Genomic DNA, 20,935 nt, shown 5'->3' with positions numbered 1-20,935 from the left:
CTGGCTGAAGATGGTTGAAAATGCTTTAGCCTTGTTCTTTTGCACTCACATGCTGGGCTTCGCTCGTATGGAGGATGGGACCCTCCTTCCGTTAAGTGTTTAATTGTCTGCTGCCATTCATCAGTGAAGTTAGCAGGACTGAAGAGCTTTGGGTTTGGGATTGCTTATAGCATGCTGCTTCTACTGTTTAGCATGCATATTGTACTGTCGTCGCAGGTTGGCACCTCCTATTTAGCAGCCTGGTGCTGCTCCTGGTGTGCTCTTCTATACCCTTCATTGCACTAAGGTGGTCTCCTGACTTGATGGTAATTGTAGAGTGGGCCATTAGGTTACAGATTATGGTGGAATACAATTCTGCTATTGCTGATGACCCACAAAGACTCCTGAGTGTATAGTTTTGAGCTGTTCTGAATGTAGCATGGTAGTAGTGCTTTGATATCTTCACTACAAAGATTTAATCATTTTTTTATTACTATTAAAAATATTGTTAACCAAACCAGATTTCCCATCATTCCTTTACATTCTTTGAATGAGTAGTGTTATCATGAGCACTGTACTTTATTGAATTTACAATACTCATCCATTCCAGACAATTATCTTGTACAGCAGTGTCCTTTTTACAATCATTTATGAGGTTTATTATTCTTATGATTAAATAAAAGAAAGACTTGCATTTTTATAGCGCTTTTCACAACCACTGGACGTCTCAAAGTGCTTTACAGCCAATGAAGTACTTTTGAAGTGTAGTCATTGCTGTAATGCAGGAAATGCGGCAGCCAATTTTGCATACAGCAAACACCCATGAACAGCGATGTGATGATGATAACATCTGTTTTTGTGATGTTGATTGAGGGATAAATATTGGCCAGCGCACTGGCATAACTCAGCTGCTTTTCTTCGAAATGGTACCTTGGGGTCTTTTACATCCAACAGAGCAGGCAGATGTGGCCTTGGTTTAATGTCTCATCCGAAAGAAGGCACCTCTAATAGTGCAGCACATCCTCAGTACTGCACTGGAATGTCAGCCTTGATTTTTGTGCTTAAGGTCCTTGAACCTTATGACCCAGAGGTGAGTGCACTACCAACTGAGACACAGCTGACACAATTTAGAAAATATTATTTTAGAATTGACTACAAGGGCAGAAATAATCCAATGCATGTAGAATTTGTGGTACAGATGCCTTAGTGTGTATTCATTATGCATTTTGTATATGAATTCCAAATAGTGGTATCTATTTTGATGTCTCAAAAGTGATACCATTTGAGAAGAATCAGAGCTACTTTGACATCGGGCATTGCCAGTTTCTTCCCATCTGTCTTTCTGCTTAAGTTGAGTCCTTTCAGCTTTGTGTAAGCCCTGTTAGCAGATGTTCTATTCCTTTCTGCACATCAGTTTTAAATTTTGTCAGTTCATTGGGACCTGTATACTCACCTAAACTATTTCAGATCAGCATAAATTAAAGCAGATCAAACTGAATTTGTACAGTTTTCAAACAGTTGATTCTTGCCTGTATTCATGCAGGAAACAGGTTTATTTTAAATTTAATTTTATCCTGCCTTACAAGAACATTGCAACTTTCTCTCCACACTGATGGTTTGAGATTAACTGTAAAGCAAATGAGATATTGGCCTTTATATGTCATTAAAGGAAATTTCATTGCTCCTTTTTGCGTTTATTGAGCTTTTGTGGAGCTTTGCACCAAGCTAATTGCTTCTGCTAATAAATAATCTAAAATCAATGCTGACAGCGGTTAATTGGCACACAGACTTTATTTCTTAAAGCACTCTGCTAACAGCCTTCTTTAAATTAATAGCATTAAGTGCTATGAGGAAATAAATCTGAAGAATTGCCTGTCATTTACTGTCATGTCTAATAACTTTCAATAATGACTGCTGATAGATTTTTGTACATTCCATTATTGAAGTAGGTGCATGTAATTATTCTCCTCATTATATTTAAACAATTAGCAATATTTGACATTTCTTCTCTATGAAGCTGTTAAGTACAATTAACAAGCTTTGAGGATTTTGGAATATTTTGCTCCTTAGCACTTCTTTTCCCTGAAGTAAATGGTTTGCACTTTAGAATTTTACTGTAACCGGAAACAAAATGGCAATTTACCATGGGTTCCTGCGAATTCCACCATCACATTTTTTCTGTTGTGCTATTTCAGTCATCTCTGTCATGATTAAATTTACCTATTCATTTTACTTATTCTTGAGTCCTTCAAGGAAGGTAATGCTGTTGCATCCCTACGTTTGAAACAACCCATCTCATCTCCAGTGGTGATCCACACAGCACCATCCACTTCTGAGCTATTATTAGTTTACTGCCTCAGTGCTTCTGTCTCAGTACCTCCTTCACTGATATTTGATTCTCCTCACTGTGAGGCAACCTATGAAATGGGGAAACTTGGTATAATTTACAACAGATATTCACCGATATTTTGTGTTACACAGGTTTCACCATTCGAAAAGGAAGCCTTTTTAAGAAACCACTTCCCTTTCTCTTTTTTTTCTCTTGCTTTGAGTATGCTGTCTCTTGTGCTCACTCTCATTCTTCTTGCCCTCTTACTCTGTCTTGCAACAGCCACGAATGTTAACATTTTCCAACTGTCAAAAACAAAGGAGGATAATTGAAACCTTCCTGTTTGACCAAGAAGCTTTCAAAATTCAGCTGCTTTTATTTGAAAGGAAAATCTCAAATTGGATTGGGAAAGGCCCTTGCACTCTCCTTCCCCTCTCTTTCTGCTCGACTTAAGACATGTTCTGAAGTTTATGGAATGTTTATAAACATTTATGCATCATTAACTCTGGATTCCCTCAAGGATCTATCTTGAACCACCCTCCTATTTCTCATTTACATGCCAACCCTCAACTACATCATCCGAAAATATGTTTGCTCCACACATATGAACGACACCCAACCCTACCTTACCACCATCTTCCCCCAACTTCACAGAATCGTTAGAGCAGAAGGAGACCATTCGGCCCATCGTGTCCACAAAGGCTCTCTGAAAGACCAGTTCCCTCAGTTCCATTCCCCTGCCTTCTTCCTGTAACCCTGCACATTCTTCCGTTTCATATATCTGTCTAATTCCCCTTTGAATGCTTCAATTGAACCTGCCTCTACCATGTTCTGAGGCAACGCATTCCAGACCTTAACCATTCGCTGCGTGAAAATTTTTTTCCTCATGTCACTTTTGCTTCACTGACCAAATATTTTAAATCTGTGCCCTCTTGTTCTCAATCCTTTCACGAGTGGGAACAGTTTCTCTCTATCTACTCTGTTCAGACCCCTCATGATCTTGAATACCTCTATCAAATCACCTCCCAGCCTTCTCTTTTCCAAGGAAAACAGTCCTAACTTCTCCAGTCTATCTTCATAACTGAAATTCTTCATCCCTGGAACCATTCTCGTGAATCTTTTCTTCTGTACTTTCTCCAAAGCTCTCACATCTTTCCTCAAGCTTGGCACCAGAACTGGACGCAATACTCCAGCTGAGGCCGAACTAGTGTCCTATACAAGTTCAACATAACTTCCTTGCTGTTGTACTCTATGCCCCTATTAATAAAGCCCAGGACACTGTATGCTTTATTAACTGCTCTGTCAACCTTCCATGACTTATGCACATATATATCCAGGTCCCTTTGCTCCTGCACCCCCTTTAGAATTGTATCATTTATTTTATATTGTCTCTCCATGTTCTTCCTACCAAAATGAATCACTTCACATTTCTCTCTGCATTGTACTTCATCTGCTACCTGTCTGCCCATTCCACCAACTTGTCTGTCGTTTTGAAGATCGACAGCATCCTCCTCACAGTTCACTATACTTCCAAGTTTCTTATCATCTGCAAACTTTGAAATTGTGCCCTGTACACCAAGGTCTAGGTCATTAATATATATCAGGAACAGCAAGAGTCCTAACACATATCCCTGGGGAACTCTACTACAAACCTTCCTCCAGCCCGAAAAACATCCATTAACCACTACTCTTTGTTTCCTGTCACTCAGCCAATTTCGTACCCATGTTGCTACCGTCCCTTTTATTCCATGAGCTATAACTTTGCTCACAAGTCTGTTGTGTGGCACTGTATCAAACCCCTTTTGAAAGTCCATGTACACCACAACAATAGCATTTCCCTCATCAACCCTCTCTGTTACCTCCTCAAAAAAAACCTTCTGTGTTGTCAGACTGATTCTCCAGCATACGTTCCCGGATGACCTGCTGTTTTGTCTAGTTAAGCATTTTGTAGCCCGAAGGCGTATTGCCTTCACCCCCACCATAATATCTGTACCCTTGTCACTGATTCCATCCCCCTCCCTAGTGACAGTCTTGGGCTAAACCAAACCGTTGCAAATTCGGCATCCTACTTGACAATGAGCTGTGCTTCAGTTCGAATATTGCCGTGGCCGGCTGAGGATGTGGGATCGCTTCTGTCTTGTGTCATACTGCTTCCGATGTTCAGCATGCATGTAATCCTGTGTTGTACCTTCACCAGCTTGGCACTTAATTTTTAGGTACTGCTCCTGGCATGATCTGTAATGCTCATTGCACTAGGATTAGTCCCCCTGCCTTGCTGATAATGAGGTTGAATACAGTTCTGCTGGTGGCTGACAGTGCCTCATAGATGCCCAGTTTTGTGTTACTAGATCTCTTCTGTATCTATGCAATAGACAGAGCTAAGCGATCACACAACCAATGGATCAGATCAAAGCTCTGCAGTCCTGCCACATCCAGCCATGAATGGTGGTGGACAATTAAACAACTAACCAGAGGAGAAGGCTCCACAAACATCCCCATCCTCAGTGATGGGGGAGCCCAGTAGGCCAGTGCAAAAGTCAAGACTGAAGCATTTGAAGCCATCTTCAGCCAGAAATCTAAGTGGATGATCCATCTCTGCCTCTTCCTGAGGTCCCCAGCATCACATGCCAGTCTTCACTCCACGTGATACAAAAAAAGGCTATGGGCCCTGATAGCATCCCAGCAGTAGTACTGAAAACTTACGCTCCAGACCTAGCATCACTCTTAGCCAAGCTGTTCCAGTACAGCTACAACACTGGCATCTACCCAACAATGTGGAAAGTTGCCCAGATATTTCCTGTCCACGAAAAGCAGGACAAATGCAATCCATACAATTACTGCTCCATCAGTTTACACTCGAACATCAGTAAAGCGTTGGAAGGTGTCATCAACAGTGCTATCAAACGGCACTTACACAACAACAACCTGCTCACCGATGCTCAATTCGGATTCCACCAGGGCCATTCGGCTGCTGACCTCATTGCAGTCTTGGTCCAAACGTGGACAAAAGAGATGAATTCCAGAGGTGAGGTGAGAGGGACTGTCCTTGACGTCAAGACAGCATTTGACTGAATGCAGCATTAAGGAGCCCGAGCAAATTCAAGTCGATGGGAATTGGGAAAAACTCCACGGGCTGGCGTCATACATACTTAGTACAATGGAAAATGGTTGTGGTTGTTGGACGTCAAACATCTAAACCCCAGGACATCGCTGCAGAAGTTCTTCAGAGTAGTGCCCTCGGCCTAGCCATCTTCAGTTGCTTCATCATCAATGACCTTCCATCTTGAGGTCAGAAGTGGGGATGTTCACTGATGATTGCACAGTGTTCAGTACCATTCACAGCTCCTCAGACACTAAAGCAGTTCGTGTCCCTATGCAGCAAGACCTAGACAACGTTCAGGCTTGGCAAGTAACATTCATGCCACACAAGTGCCAGGCACCGGCTGTCTCCAACAAGAGAGAATCTAACCATCTCCCCATGACATTCAACGGCATTATCATCACTGAATCCCCCACTATCAACATTTTGGGGGTTACCATTGACTAGAAGCTTAACTGGACCAGCCATATAAATACTGTGGCTACAAGAGCAGATCAGAGGCTGGGAATTTTGCAGGAACTCGCCCCTTGACTCCCCAAAGCCTGTCCAGCATCCACAAGGCACAAGTCAGGAGTGTGATGGAATACTTTCCACTTGACTGGATGAGTGCAGCTCCAACAATACTCAAGAAGCTTGATGCCATCCAGGACAAAGCAGCCCGCTTGATCGGCACCCCATCCACAAGGTTAAAAAGTCACTCCCTCCACCACTGGCGCACAGCGGCAGCAGTGTGTACCATCTACAAGGTGCACTGCAGCAACTCACCAAGCCTCCTTCGGCAGCACCTTCCAAACCAGTGACCTCTACCATCTCGAAGGACAAGGGCAGTAGATGCAAGGGAACACCGCCACCTGCAAATTCCCCTCCAAAACACACACGCCATCCTGATTTGGAACTATATCGTCGTTACTTCACTGTCGCTGGGTCAGAAACCTGGATCTCCTTTCTTAACAGCACTGTAGGTGTACCTACACCAGATAGACTGCTGCGGTTCAAGGCAGCTCACTACGCCCTTCTCAAGGGCAATTAGGGATGGTCAGCAAATGCTGTCCTAGCCAACAATGCTGCCATCCCGTGAAAGAATATTAAAAAATTATTAGCGCTGTGCTGGTGCCACACAATATGATGGAAGGTGTCTTCAGTGTGAAGATGGGACTTAATCTCTACATTGTCACTTCTGCCAATACTGTCATGGAGAGATGCATCTGCGACAGGTAGCTTGTTGAAAACCAGGTCAAGTAGGCTTTTGCCTTGTGTTGAATCCCTCACTACCTACTGCGGGCTCAGTCTGGCGGCTATGTCCTTCAGGATTCCGCCTGCTCACTCATCAGTGGTGCTCCCAAGCCACAGTTGGTGATCACCATTGAAGTCCCCCACCTAGACTGCATTCTGTACCCTTCCTGCCCTCAGTGCTTCTTCCAGGCGATGTTCCACATGAATGAATGCTGATTCATCAGCTGAGGAAGGGTGGTAAGTGGTAATCAGCAGTAGGTTTCCTAGCCCATGTTTGACCTGATGCCATGAGTATTGCGTATTCTGGTCACCACATAACAGGAACGACATAATTGCTCTGGAGAGAGTACAGAGGAGATTTACAAGAATGTTGCCAAGTCTTGAAAGTTGCAGCTATGAGGAAAGATTGGACAGGCTAGAGTTGTTTTCCTTAGAACAGAGGAGGCTGAGGGGTGACTTAATTGAGATGTACAAAATTATGAGGGGCTTTGATAGAGTAGATATGAAGGATTAATTTTTTTCGAGGAGGTGACTAGGTGTGTAGATGAGGGTAAAGCAGTTGATGTAGTCTACATGGACTTCAGTAAGGCTTTTGAAAAGGTCCCGCATGGGAGATTGGTCAAGAAGGTAAGAGCCCATGGGATCCAGGGCAATTTGGCAAATTGGATCCAAAATTGGCTTAGTGGCAGGCGGCAGAGGGTGATGGTCGAGGGTTGTTTTTGCGATTATAAGCCTCTGACAAATGGTGTACTGCAGGGATCGGTGCTGGGAACGTTGCTATTTGTAGCGTACATTAATGATTTAGACATGAATATAGGAGGTATGAGCAGTAAGTCCGCAGATGACACGAAAATTGGTGGCATCGTAAATAGTGAGGAGGAAAGCCTTGGATTACAGGACGATATAGATGTGCTGGTAAGATGGGCAGAGCAGTGGCAAATGGAATTTAATCCTGAGAAGTGTGAGGTGATGCATTTCGGGAGGACTAACAAGGCAAGGGAATATACAATGGATGGTAGGACCCTAGGAAGTCGGAGAATCAGAGGGACCTTGGTGTACTTGTGCATAGATCACTGAAGGCAGCAGCACAGGTAGATTACATGGTTAGGAAGGAATATGGGATACTTGACTTTATTAGCCGAGGCATAGAATATAAGAGCAGGGAGGTTATGATAGAGCTGTATAAAATGCTAGTTAGGCCACAGCTGGAGCACCGTGTACAGTTCTGGCCGCCACACTATAGGAAGGATGTGTTTGCAGTGGAGAGGGTACAGAGGAGATTCACCAGGATGTTGCCTGCACTGGAGCATTTCAGTTATGAAGAGAGACTGGATAGGCTAGGGTTATTTTCCTTAGAGCAGAGAAGGCTGAGGGAAGACTCGGGGGCAGCACAGTGGCGCATGGTTAGCACCGCAGCCTCACAGCTCCAGCAACCCGGGTTCGGTTCTGGGTACTGCCTGTGCGGAGTTTGCAAGTTCTCCCTGTGACCGCGTGGGTTTCCGCTGGGTGCTCCGGTTTCCTCCCACAGCCGAAGACTTGCAGGTTGATAGGTAAATTGGCCATTGTAAATTGCCCCTAGTGTAGGTAGGTGGTTGGGGAATGGTGGGGATCTGATGGGGAATATGGGATTAACGTAGGATTACTATAAATGGGTGGTTGTTAGTCAGCACAAACTCGGTGGGCCGAAGGACTTGTTTCAGTGCTGTATCTCTAAATAGAATAAATAAACCCATCTCGTCACTAATGTCCTTTAGGGCAGGACAGAACCACCAGAGGTGGGAGAATAGTTGTATATAGTCCAGAAGGAGTGGCTCTGGAAGTCCTCAACATTGACTCTGGACCCCATAAAGGCTCACAGAACCATAAAAAAATTACGGCACAGAAGGCGGCCATTCAGCCCATCATGTCCGTGCCAACCGAAAAAACTAGCCGCCCAATCTAATTTGTACGACAATCCATAGTTACAAGGTTATCGCCACTGCTACCAGCTTTTTATTCTAGGTTTTTATTTAATGAAATAAACTTAAATTCCCCAGCTACCTTGGTGGGATTTGAACTCATGTCTTTGGATCTTTAGTCCAGGTCTCTGTGTCACTAGTCTAGTAACATAACCACTATGCTACTGTACTCCCCATCAATCATTCAGCCAAAAGATTATTTTGCTATCTTTCTTTGATCAATTTGGAGTTTTTGTGACCTATTTGTGTCTTTCAACAATGTTGCTGCTCCTCCTTTCCCAATTTCCCTGTCATTTCAGCTTCAAGTCATGCACAGCGTGTAGCCAGGCCTCTTTGGTAGCTACTACATACTACTCTTAAAGCTGAATTTGTGCTACTATTTTAACTGTTTTGTTTCTTATACTGCATGCATTTGTGCACAGAGCTCTTATTTGGGTAACTGTCCTTATCCTATCTATATGCTGGAGGGGAGGCGGTGGCGTAGTGGTATTGTCACTGGACTAGTAACCCAGAGACCCAGGGTATCCCACCACAGCAGAAAGTGGAATTTGAATTCAATTAATAAATCTGGAATTAAAAAGCTAGTCTAATGATGGCCATGAAACCATTGTCGATTGTTGTAAAAACCCATCTGGTTCACTAATGTCCTTTAGGGAAGGAAATCTGCTGCCCTTACCTGGTCTGGCCTACATGTGACTCCAGACTCTCAGCAATGTGGTTGACTCTTACATGCCCTCTGAAATGATATAGCAAGCCACTCAGTTGTATCTAACTGCTACGAAGTCGATAAAAAGAAATGAAACCGGACGGACCACCTGGCATTGACCTAGCCACTGGAAACGACAACGGCAACCCCAGCCCTGTCGACCCTGCAAAGTCCTCCTTACTAACATCTGGGGGCTTGTGCCAAAGTTGGGAGAGCTGTCCCACAGACTAGTCAAGCAACAGCCTGACATAGTCATACAGCACCTTCCAAACCCACGACCTCTACCAACTAGAAGGACAAGGGCAGCAAATGCATGGGAACACCACCACCTGCAAGTTCCCCTCCAAGTCACACACCATCCTGACTTGGAACTATAATCGCCGTTCCTTCACTGTCGCTTGGTCAAAATCCTGGATTCCCTTCCTAACAGCACTGTGGGTATACCTACCCCAAATGAACTGCAGAGGTTCAAGAAGGCAGCTCACCACCACCTTCTCAAGGGCAATTAGGGATGGGTAATAAATGCTGTCCTAGCCAGCAACGCCCAAATCCCTTGAATGAATAAAATAAAAATCTATATGCCGTGTTGGTGTTTTTCTCACATTTTGTGACTTGATACGGTTTTATTTTTCTGATGCTTTGTCCATTGCTATACAGGCATTTTAATATATACTTATTTTTCATCGCTCCTTTATTTTTAAGGGCCTTTTATTATTCCTATAACATTATCTTTGCCCAGCATAATTGTTACCTTTATCACTCTGACCTTCACTATTGTCTGTTCTTTTTCATAATTCGGTCACAAAAACTCCAAATATGAAAGACAAGAGCATTTTTGTACTTGCAAAATTATTACCAAATTTAATTTGTGTTGCCAGCTACCATGTTCTGTAACATTTAATACTGGTGTATGCAGGACAGTTTTATCTCTTGTATTCTTTGGAAAGTGTATCTTTGTGAGCTATTCCAGTGCTTACATTTGAAATAGTTGTGCCAATTTTATACTTACAAGCTATTTCACCATGGGAAAGATCACAGCTAAGCTTCATCCTGTCCTCATCCAACATTCCTGCAAACGCATTTTGGTCAACAGTGCTAGATGATGCCCCCACCCCTGCCCCTCCCTAGCCCGGAGGTATTGTCTGACTACTGCCCTTTATTCAGCAAATCTGCATGGGTCAGATGCTCACTGGATAAAGTTACTGAATTTGTTAACTTTTTAATAAAAATCAAATATTTTAAGTGATGAGTAGAGTACCAGCCAGAGGTGATGGGGGTCATTGTTGCCACATCTCATATAATTTTCATAGGAATGTTTCCAATAAAGACCCTGCTGCACTTGACTCTTTTGAGCTTGTGTGTTGTTATTTGCAGTCAGTTAACATTCATACTAGTATAACTAATGCTATAAATATGACCAACATTGATATGTGACTCTAATGTGTTTCCAAATAGCTTGAAGAGGTCATGGAAAAGGAGACATACAAGAATGCCAAACTAATTTTGGAGAGATTTGATCCAGAATCCAAGAAGGCTAAAGTAAGTGTGTAAAGCTAGAAGATAGTGAAGATTAGAGAGAAGTGCATAATTGTCTTTATTTTCTTTTTGTTGCGTGTGAAAACAAGTTTCATGGCTCTGATAACTTTTCATTTAGTTAATTTGTTGTAGTTAGAATACAATGAAACATCTGAATATCTTTTAAGAATGAACTATTATGGAATTCAACAGGTTTTATAAAGCTTGAAATTGGCACATGAATTTCATTTATATTATAGGGGAAATGCTATGTTTCCATTGGGCTAAAATAGACTAAACCAATCCTTTTATATTGAGCTTTTACTTCCAACCTTCCTTTTTGCATAAAAATTGTCAAATGCTTTCTGTAAAGCTAGCAAAAGATAACTAAAAATTGATAGAGGGAGAAAATAGAGTGAGAGTAAACTAGCAAGAAATATAGAAACTGATAGTGGGAGTTTCTACAAGAATGTAAAAAGGAAGAGAGCGAAAGTAAACATGGGTCCCTTTGAGACTGAGATGGGAGAAATTATAACGGTGAATAAGGGAACGGCAGAGACATTAAACAAATATTTTCTGTGCCTTCACAGTCAAAATAGTGGGGAACCAAGGGTCTAATGAGAGTGCAGAACTTAAAAGTAATTAATATTAACAAAGAAAAAGTGCTGGAGAAATTAATGGGTCTAAAAGCTGACAAATCCCTTAGATCTGATGGCCTATATCTTGGATGGCTGCAGAGATAGTGGATGCACTCATGTTCTTCCAAAGTTCACTAGATTCTGGAATGGTCCCAGTGGATTGGAAGGTAGCAAGTGTAACACCACTATTCAAGAAAGCAGGGAAAGAGAAAAAGGCACTACAGACCAGTTAGCCTGATATCAGTCATTGGGAATATGCTGGAATCCGTTATTAAGGAAGTGGTAACAGATCGCTTAGAAAATCATACTATGATTAGGCAGACTCAACATGTTTTTAGGAAAGGGAATCATGTTTGACAAATCTGCTAGAGTTTTTTGAGAATGTAACTAGCAGGATAGATAAGGGGAAAGTGGATGTAGTATATTTGAATTTTCAAAAGGCATTTGATAAGGTGCCACACGAAAGGTCGTTGCACAAGATAAGGGCTCATGGGGTTGGGAGTAATATATGACCATGGATAGAAGATTAACTAAAGGACAGAAAACAATAGAAATAAATGGGTCATTTTCAGGTTGGCAGGTTGTTACTAGTGGGGTGCCTCAAGGATCACTGCTGGGGCCTAAGCTGTTTGTAATGACCTGGGTGTAGGGACTGAGTGTAATGTATCCACGTTTGCTGACGATGCAAAGTTGGGTGGGAAAGTAAGCTGTGAAGGGGACACGAACAGTCTGCAGAGAAATATAGGTAGGTTAAGTGAGTGGACAAGAAAGTGGCAGATGGAGTATAATATGGGGAAAAATGAGGTTATTCACTTTAAGAGGAAGAATAGAAGAAAATATATTTTTAAATGGTGAAAAACTTTTAAATGTTGGTGTTCGGAGGGATTTGGGTGTCCTTGTACACAGAACACAAAGTTAACGTGCAGATACAGCAAGCAATTAGGAAGGCAAATGGCATGTTGGCCTTTACTGTGAGGACGTTGGAGTACAAGAATAAGGAAGTCTTGCAGCAGTTGTACAGGGCTTTGGTGAGACCACACTTGGAGCACTGTGCACAGTTTTGGTCTCCATGCCTAAGGAAGAATATACTCACCTTAGAAGAGGTGCAGTGAAGGTTCACTAAGAGTGATTCCTGGGCTGAGAGGGTTGTCCTATGAGGCAAGGTTGAGTATAATTGTCTTACACTCTCTAGAGTTTAGAAGAATAAGAGGTGCTCTTGTTGAAACATGTAAGATTCTGAGAGGGCTTGTCAGGGTAGATGTTGAGCACCTGTTTCCCCTGACTGGAAGGTCTAGGACTAAAGGGCATAGGCTCAGGATAAAGGGTCGGCCATTTAGGACTGATGAGCAGAAATTTCTTTACACAGAGGGTTGTGAATCTTTGGAATTTTCTACTCCAGAGGGCCGTGGATGCGCAGCCATTGAGTATTTTCAAGGCTGAAATTAATAGAGTTTTGGACTGAGGAAATTGAGGGATTTGGGGATCAAGTGGGAAAGTGGAGTTGACGTAGAAGATCATCCATAATCTTATTGAAAAGTAGAACAGGCTCGAGGGACTGTATGTTCCTATGTTCTCATTCACATATATCTACTGTATTCCCTTTATCTATCTATCCATTCACTTCAAAGTCTGTTGTTAAATTTGTCAAACACGACTTGTCTTTAACAAATCTATGCTAACTGTCATTAACCCAAGGGTTTAAATGCTCACTAATTTTATCTTGAATTACAGATTCTAAGAGTTTGCCCACAACTGACTAATTGCTTTATAGTTATCCTCCTCTCCCTTCTTGATTACGGGTGCAACATTGGCTACTTTCCGGTCCCACAGCATGATTTGTGTACTTAAATAATTGTGGGCAAAGTCTCTGCTGTCTCCCTCTGACTTCTTTCAACTGCCTGGAGTAGATGCTATCCAGCTCACTGACTTATCTGCTTTAATTCTGTTAATTTTTTCAGTCACTTCCTTTTCTACAATTATCTCTAGCAATAGTTGCGTAGCTTCCTGTAGTATGTTGTATGATCGCTTTAAGAGTGATGTCCCTTTAAGAACTTAATATGCTAATGAGCTAAATACCAGGATGTAGCCATGTGACGAGAAGCCAACGTCACTTTGCACTGTCCTACCCAGGACAAAGGTTCTATGTATAGTTTACTCTGTATAGTGTGCATTGGTTTAGCTGTTAATCTTCTAGAGACCTTCGAGGAACTAGAATCCACATACCTCATTGTGTTGCTTAAGATAGCAAAAGAAACTCATGATTATGGTGGCAGCGGTGGTGAAAAGGTTTGATATAAGCTTGAAAACCATGGGGAAAACTGCAAATAAAATTTAAAACAAGTACAGAAAACAGAAGAGAAAATTTGAAGTAACAAGTGAAGAAACTTTGAAACAAGTACCTGAAAAGAGTGAAAGAAAGCTACTTATCTTGGAAGGATGGGAAAAGCTCCATAGAACAGAAGCGTGGTTGAAAAGCAAGCGATTGGTTGAGTCATTGTGCCGGCAATTGAGAAATCCCAGTTTTAACGAAAAAAGCCTTTGAAGAGTCAAAAAAAAAATCATTCTCTAAAAGCTCAGCGTGAGTGAGAGAAAATAAAAGGGGAAACCCTGAAAGCGCGTGAACTAAAAAAAAAGCAAAGTCCGATAGTGCAAACAAAAGCGCAGGAACCCCGCCCCCCCCCCCCCCCCCCACAAACACAGCAGAGTCTCCATTAAAGCATTCAAGCTGAAAAAAATCATCATACCAGTCGAGCTTGAAGATGTTAAATAAACTCTAGCAAAAAAAAGCAAAGGGGGAAAACCCGTGAACTGCCTTTCGATCAGTTGTGTACACATACAAACCAAGTGCTGAAAGAGAAAAAAACAGAACACTGTCAAGCACCTGTTATGCTCTGTCAAAGCAGCTAGCCTGAAAAAAAGCATTTCTTAAAGGAGGAACGGTGCAAAGTTAATAGAACAAGTTTTAAAACAGGTTTTAAAACACAAATAGAAAACACAATGCTGAAGGCATACACAGAGCTGAACAAAGTTAAATACAGAACAGAAAGCAAAAGAACAGCAGAAGTATGGATATTAAATTTCCCAGCATGAATTGGAAGGCCATTGATATACGATCAGAGTTCAAACTTTTTAAACAAAGAATGCAGTAATGCTTCATCGACAAAGCGGTTGTAGAACCAGAGAAGCAGGCTGCGAAAATACTGATAGCAGTTGGAAATGAGGGGTTGTACAGAATCAATACCGTTCAGCTTATCTGTAGAGGATCAGAAAGATCCTGCAAAGATGTGGTAAGTGCTAGAAGATCAGCACCAATTACAAATGAATCTTAGAATTCTTCGCCTGGAATTGATGTCCTACAGGCAACAGCCACAGGAATCAATAGATTAAATCGTAAGGAGATGCCTTAGTAAGGGCAACAAATGCGATTTTTCCAAAACTGAGCTGTCTGAGCAAATAATGGAGCTGGTGATTGTCTCAACACCTATTGAAGCATTTCAAAAAGACCTCTTGGGAGAAAAGAAAGGTCACAGCATTGATGCGCTGCAAGAAGATGGCAGGAAATACGAAGCCATTGTAGCTGGACAACAGCATCTGCAAGCACTAGATGCAGCTGACAGTATCGGCACTGTAACCAACTCGCAAAAAGAAAGCAAGCTGTGTGGTAAGTGTGGTTGGTCCCACTCACTGCGAAGTTGTCCTGCATTTCAAGATCTGCGCAAGGCATGCGATGCAAAAGGACACTGGGCCCGCCCATGCAAGATATCCGGCTCCAAAGACGCAGCTAGAATTCACAATAGGACACAAATGAACAGAAGATAGGCGCAGCAACAGGGCATCAGCAGCAAGGAGATGCCAGAGACCTGTGTAAATGCAAGCCAATGCACTAAGGCCACAGCGAAATAAACCTGAGACAAGGCTCAGAGTGGAGTGATTCTCAGCCACAAGACAAGCAGGTGTTTCACGTTGTGAACCTGACACATTATGTTGATGAACTCAAAAAAAACTGGAAGTTTTTGCTTATAAATATCATGTGCCTAAGTTGGCAAACACACTCAGGAATAAGATTGAACATAGGAGCTAGTGCAAATGTCCTACCAGTCCGAATCTTGAATCGTATGTACCGGGGTCGTTGGAAATTAATGATGCAATTGACAACTGCAGAGTTAACTGCATACAATGGGTCACCCATTCCTTGCAGTGGCACGCTAGTAATGCAATGCATAAATGGCAAGTTGGCATGGAAACCACAAATATTTTACCTGGTAGACACGAGCAGCCCAGGATTGGCAAGACTACCAGCATGTAAGGACCTCAACATGGTGACTGTCCACGAGATCACCAAGGTACCCATTATAGCAGAAGAGACCAAGGTTACCCGCATTGAGTCAGTCCAGGAGCTACAATAAGTGTACCTGGGCAATGAGTCACTCATTGAGTGACTCGGAGCAGACTCGGAGGGCGGAGTTCCAGATGCGGTAAGTATAAAAAACTTACCTCGAGGATTCTCGGAGCAGACTTGGAGGGCGGAGTTCCAGACCGGTAAGTTACCTCTGGTAGGGAAAAAAAACTGAAAAAGTGACGTCACAGGAAAGCTGTGACCTGATTGGCTGGTAGGGAATCTGTACTGAATTTGAAGATAAAACTGATAAAAAAAAATTGATTAAAACACGAATTAATAAGTAGAGTAACTAAACCAGAGGGAGGAGATTACTGTATTTAGTTAGCATTTAGTATTTATTGTAGAAATCTAGCAATAGGGACCACATAGTTAAGTGTATCATAATTTAGTAAGGATTTAATAAGTATTTATTTTATATTAATTAACTAATTAGTGCTAAGAATGACAGAGGGGTGAAGTGCTTCACCTGTGAGATGTGGGAGGTCCGTGCCGCTTCCAGCGTTCCGGGCGACTACATCTGCAGGAAGTGTACCCAGTTGCAGCTCCTCACAGACCGCATGGATCGGTTGGAGCGGCAACTGGATGCACTTAGGAACATGCAGGTGGCGGAAAGCTTCATAGACAGGAGTTTTAGAGAAGTGGTTACACCCAAGGTGCAGGCAGATAGATGGGTGACTGCCAGAAGGGGCAGGCAGTCAGTGCAGGAATCCCCTGTGGCTATCCCCCTCTCTAACAAGTATACCGTTTTGGATACTGTTGGGGGGGATGGCCTATCAAGGGAAAACAGCAGCAGCCAGAGCAGTGGCACCACGGCTGGCACTGTTGTTCAGCAGGGAGGGACAAAGCACAGAAGAGCAATAGTTACAGGGGACTCTATAGTCAGGGGCACAGATAGGCGCTTCTGTGGACGTGAAAGAGACTCCAGGATGGTATGTTGCCTCCCTGGTGCCAGGGTCAAGGATGTCTCTGAACGGACGGGGCATTCTGAAGGGGGAGGGTGAACAGCCAGAGGTTGTGGTACACATCGATACCAACGACATAGGCAGGAATAGTGATGAGGTCCTGCAGGGGGAGTTTAGGGAGTTAGGTAGTAAGTTTAAAAAAAAAAACAGGACCTCTAGGGTTGTAATCTCTGGATTACTCCCTGTGCCACGTGCCAGTGAGGCTAGAAATAGGAAGATAGTGCAGCTAAACACGTGGCTGAGCAGCTGGTGTAGAAGGGAGGGTTTCGGACATCTGGACCATTGGGCTCTCTTCAGGGACAGATAGGACCTGTACAAGAAGGACGGGTTGCATCTAAACTGGAGGAGCACTAATATCCTGGCTGCAAGGTTTGCTAGCGTCACTCGGGAGGGTTTAAACTAGTGTGGCAGGGGAGTGGGAACCATTGCAGTAGGACAGCTAGTGAAATAAATGAGGAGGACATAGTAAATGAGGCCAGTAGGACTAAAAGGAAGAGCAGGCAGGGAGATGTTGCTGAGCACAGCGGGACTGGTGGTCTGAAGTGCATTTGTTTCAATGCGAGAAGTATAACAGGTAAGGCAGATGAGCTTGGATTAGTACTTGGAAATATAATGTTGTTGCTGTTACAGAGACTTGGTTGAGGGAAGGGCAGGATTGGCAGCTAAATGTTCCAGGCTTTAGAAGCTTCAGGCGGGATAGAGGGGGATGTAAAAGGGGTGGGGGAGTTGCATTACTGGTTAAGGAGAATATCACAGCTGTACTGCGGGAGGACACCTCAGAGGGGTCATGCAGCGAGGCAATATGGGTGGAGCTCAGGAATAGAAAGGGTGCAGTCATGATGTTGGGGGTTTACTACAGGCCTCCCAACAGCCAGCGGGAGGTAGAGGAGCAGATATGTAGACAGATTTTGGAAAGATGTAAAGGTAACAGGGTGGTGGGTGATTTTAACTTCCCCTATATTGACTGGGACTCACTTAGTGCTAGGGGCTTGGATGGGGCAGAATTTGTGAGGAGCATCCAGGAGGGCTTCTTGAAACAGTATGTAGATAGTCCAACTAGGGATGGGGCCATTCTGGACCTGGTATTGGGGAATGAGCCCGGCCAGGTGGTCGAAGTTTCAGTAGGGGAGCATTTCGGGAGCAGTGACCATAATTCCATAAGTTTTAAGGTACTTGTGGATAAGGATAAGAGTAGTCCTCGGGTGAAGGTGCTAAATTGGGGGAAGGCTGATTACAACAATATTAGGCAGGAACTGAAGAATTTAGATTGGGGGCAGCTGTTTGAGGGTAAATCAACATCTGACATGTGGGAGTCTTTCAAACGTCAGCTGATTAGAATCCAGGACCAGCATGTTCCTGTGAGGAAGAAAGACAAGTTTGGCAAGTTTCAGGAAGCTTGGATAACACGGGATATTGTGAGCCTAGTCAAAAAGAAAAAGGAAACATTTGTAAGGGCTGGAAGGCTAGGAACAGATGAAGCACTTGAGGAATGTAAAGACAGTAGGAAGGAACTTAAGCAAGGAGTTAGGAGGGCTAAAAGGGGTCATGAAAAGTCATTGGCAAACAGGAGTAAGGAAAATCCCAAGGCTTTTTATACATATATAAAGAGCAAGAGGGTAACCAGGGAAAGGATTGGCCCACTCAAGGACGGAGATGGGAATCTATGTGTGGAGCCAGAGGAAATGGGAGAGGTGCTAAATGAGTACTTTGCATCAATATTCACCTAAGAGAAGGACTTGGTGGATGATGAGCCTAAGGAAGGGAGTGTAGATAGTCTCAGTCATCTCATTATCAAAAAGGAGGAGGTGTTGGGTGTCTTGCAAAGCATTAAGGTAGATAAGTCCCCAGGGCCTGATGGGATCTACCCCAGAATACTGAGGGAGGCAAGGGAAGAAATTGCTCTGGCCTTGACAGAAATCTTTGCATCCTCATTGGCTACGGGTGAGGTCCCAGAGGACTGGAGAATAGCCAATGTTGTTCCTTTGTTTAAGAAGGGTGGCAAGGATAATCCAGGAAATTATAGGCCGGTGAGCCTTACGTCAGTGGTAGGGAAATTATTAGAGAGGATTCTTTGGGACAGGATTTACTCCCATTTGGAAACAAACAAACTTATTAGCGAGAGACAGCATGGTTTTGTGAAGGGGAGGTCGTGTCTTACTAATTTGATTGAGTTTTTTGAGGAAGTGACGAAGATGATTGATGAAGGAAGGGCAGTGGATGTTATCTGTATGGACTTTAGTAAAGCCTTTGACAAGGTCCCGCATGGCAGACTGGTACAAAAGGTGAAGTCACACGGGATCATAGGTGAGCTGGCAAGATGGATACAGAACTGGCTCGGTCATGGAAGACAGAGGGTATCAGTGGATGGGTGTTTTTCTGAATGGAGGGCTGTGACTAGTGGTGTTCCGCAGGGATCAGTGCTGGGACCTTTGCTGTTTGTCGTATATATAAATGATTTGGAGGAAAATGTAGCTGGTCTGATTAGTACGTTTGCGGACGACACAAAGGTTGGTGGAGTTGCGGACGGTGATGAGGATTGTCAGAGGATACAGCAGGATATATATCGGTTGGAGACTTGGGCGGAGAAATGGCAGATGGAGTTTAATCCGGACAAATGTGAGGTAATGCATTTTGGAAGGTCTAATGCAGGTGGGAAGTATACAGTAAATGGCAGAACCCTTGGGAGTATTGACAGGCAGAGCAATCTGGGCGTACAGGTCCACGGGTCACTGAAAGTGGCAACGCAGGTGGATAAGGTAGTCAAGAAGGCATACGGCATGCTTGCCTTCATCGGTCGGGGCATAGAGTATAAAAATTGGCAAGTCATGTTGCAGCTGTACAGAACCTTAATTAGGCCACACTTAGAATATTGCGTACAATTCTGGTCACCACACTACCAGAAGGACGTGGAGGCCGTACTGCACATCAGAGAGGATACGATTCCATCAATTGACCCTCCCAGAACATGCAGCGTGCATATGCAAGAAAATCTTAAGCGCAAATAGAAAAAAGAAAAAAAAGAGAAAACAGTCAACAGTATAGGATTACTGGGCTTATTCTAATTGTAGAAAATGAAGGTATGGCGGTGCATTGGTTAGCACTGCAGCCTCACAGCTCCAGCGACCCGGGTTCAATTCTGGGTACTGTCTGTGCGGAGTTTGCAAGTTCTCCCTGTGACCGCATGGGTTTTCGCTGGGTGCTCCGGTTTCCTCCCACAGCCAAAGACTTGCAGGTTGATAGGTAAATTGGCCATTATAAATTTCCCCTAGTATAGGTAGGTGGGAGGGAAATATAGGGAAGGTGGGGATGTGGTAGGAATATGGGATTAGTGTAAGATTAGTATAAATGGGTGTTTGATGGTCGGTAGAGACTCGGTGGGCCGAAGGGCCTGTTTCAGTGCTGTATCTCTAAATAAATAAAATAAATAAATATTAAGTAACTATTTTGAAGTAGGAATGCAGGTATACTATGCCTACAATTGCATTGGGGTCCAAACGTTTATCCTCAGCACAATCCAATTACTCAAACTTAGAACGTCAAACACTTGCTCTGGTGTTTGGGATCACAAGGTTCCACACCTACCTGCTTGGTAAGCTGTTCACTGTGGAAACCGACCACAAATCACTCGAGATGATCTGGATCTACAAATAGACAGCATGGACATCAAGGTGGAAGATGTGCTCAGAATCTATTTATTGCATTTTGGTCACCACGACTGTGACCAACTGCAAGCAGAAACAGCCAATGACCCACAACTGAAGGCACTGTGGAGAGTCATTATAGAAGGATGGCCTGATACGATAAAAGAGGTATCAGAAACCCTCAGATGCTTTTGGCCTGAGAGATAAACTTGGTATCTTGAGAGGTATAACCATCAAATGAAAACAAGTGATTGTGCCCAAAGCTCTCCATCAGATTTCTGCTGACAATGCTTGTTTGAGAGACTCAAACACATGCTGATGATCCTCCTACCACACATATGGTATGTCTTTCTTTAAGAGCTCTCTCAGTGATGATGCTTTGTCAAAAAAAATTGGAATGGTACCAGGAAGTTCAAAAATCCAAGACATCTCTGTGGACCATCTTTGTCTTGTGGGGTAGGCATATGCCTTATAT

The 20,935-nt window shown here is 43.3% G+C and overlaps 1 protein-coding gene across 2 annotated transcripts in view; it reads left to right on the top strand.

Moving 5' to 3' along the window:
• Positions 1–20,935, top strand: part of LOC137372081 (endoplasmic reticulum junction formation protein lunapark-like) — a 130,084-nt gene that overhangs the window by 49,068 nt on the left and 60,081 nt on the right. For both annotated transcript variants that reach the window (XM_068035460.1, XM_068035461.1), the window contains exon 7: positions 10,761–10,844. In XM_068035460.1, the coding sequence (XP_067891561.1) occupies positions 10,761–10,844 (84 nt within the window). The remainder of the gene's footprint in view (positions 1–10,760; positions 10,845–20,935) is intronic.

Source organism: Heterodontus francisci, chromosome 7 (genome assembly GCF_036365525.1).
Source record: "Heterodontus francisci isolate sHetFra1 chromosome 7, sHetFra1.hap1, whole genome shotgun sequence".
In the NCBI taxonomy this organism is placed as follows: Eukaryota; Metazoa; Chordata; class Chondrichthyes; order Heterodontiformes; family Heterodontidae; genus Heterodontus; species Heterodontus francisci.
Note: the sequence above shows the minus strand (reverse complement) of the source record. Positions and strands in the feature narration are given on the sequence as shown.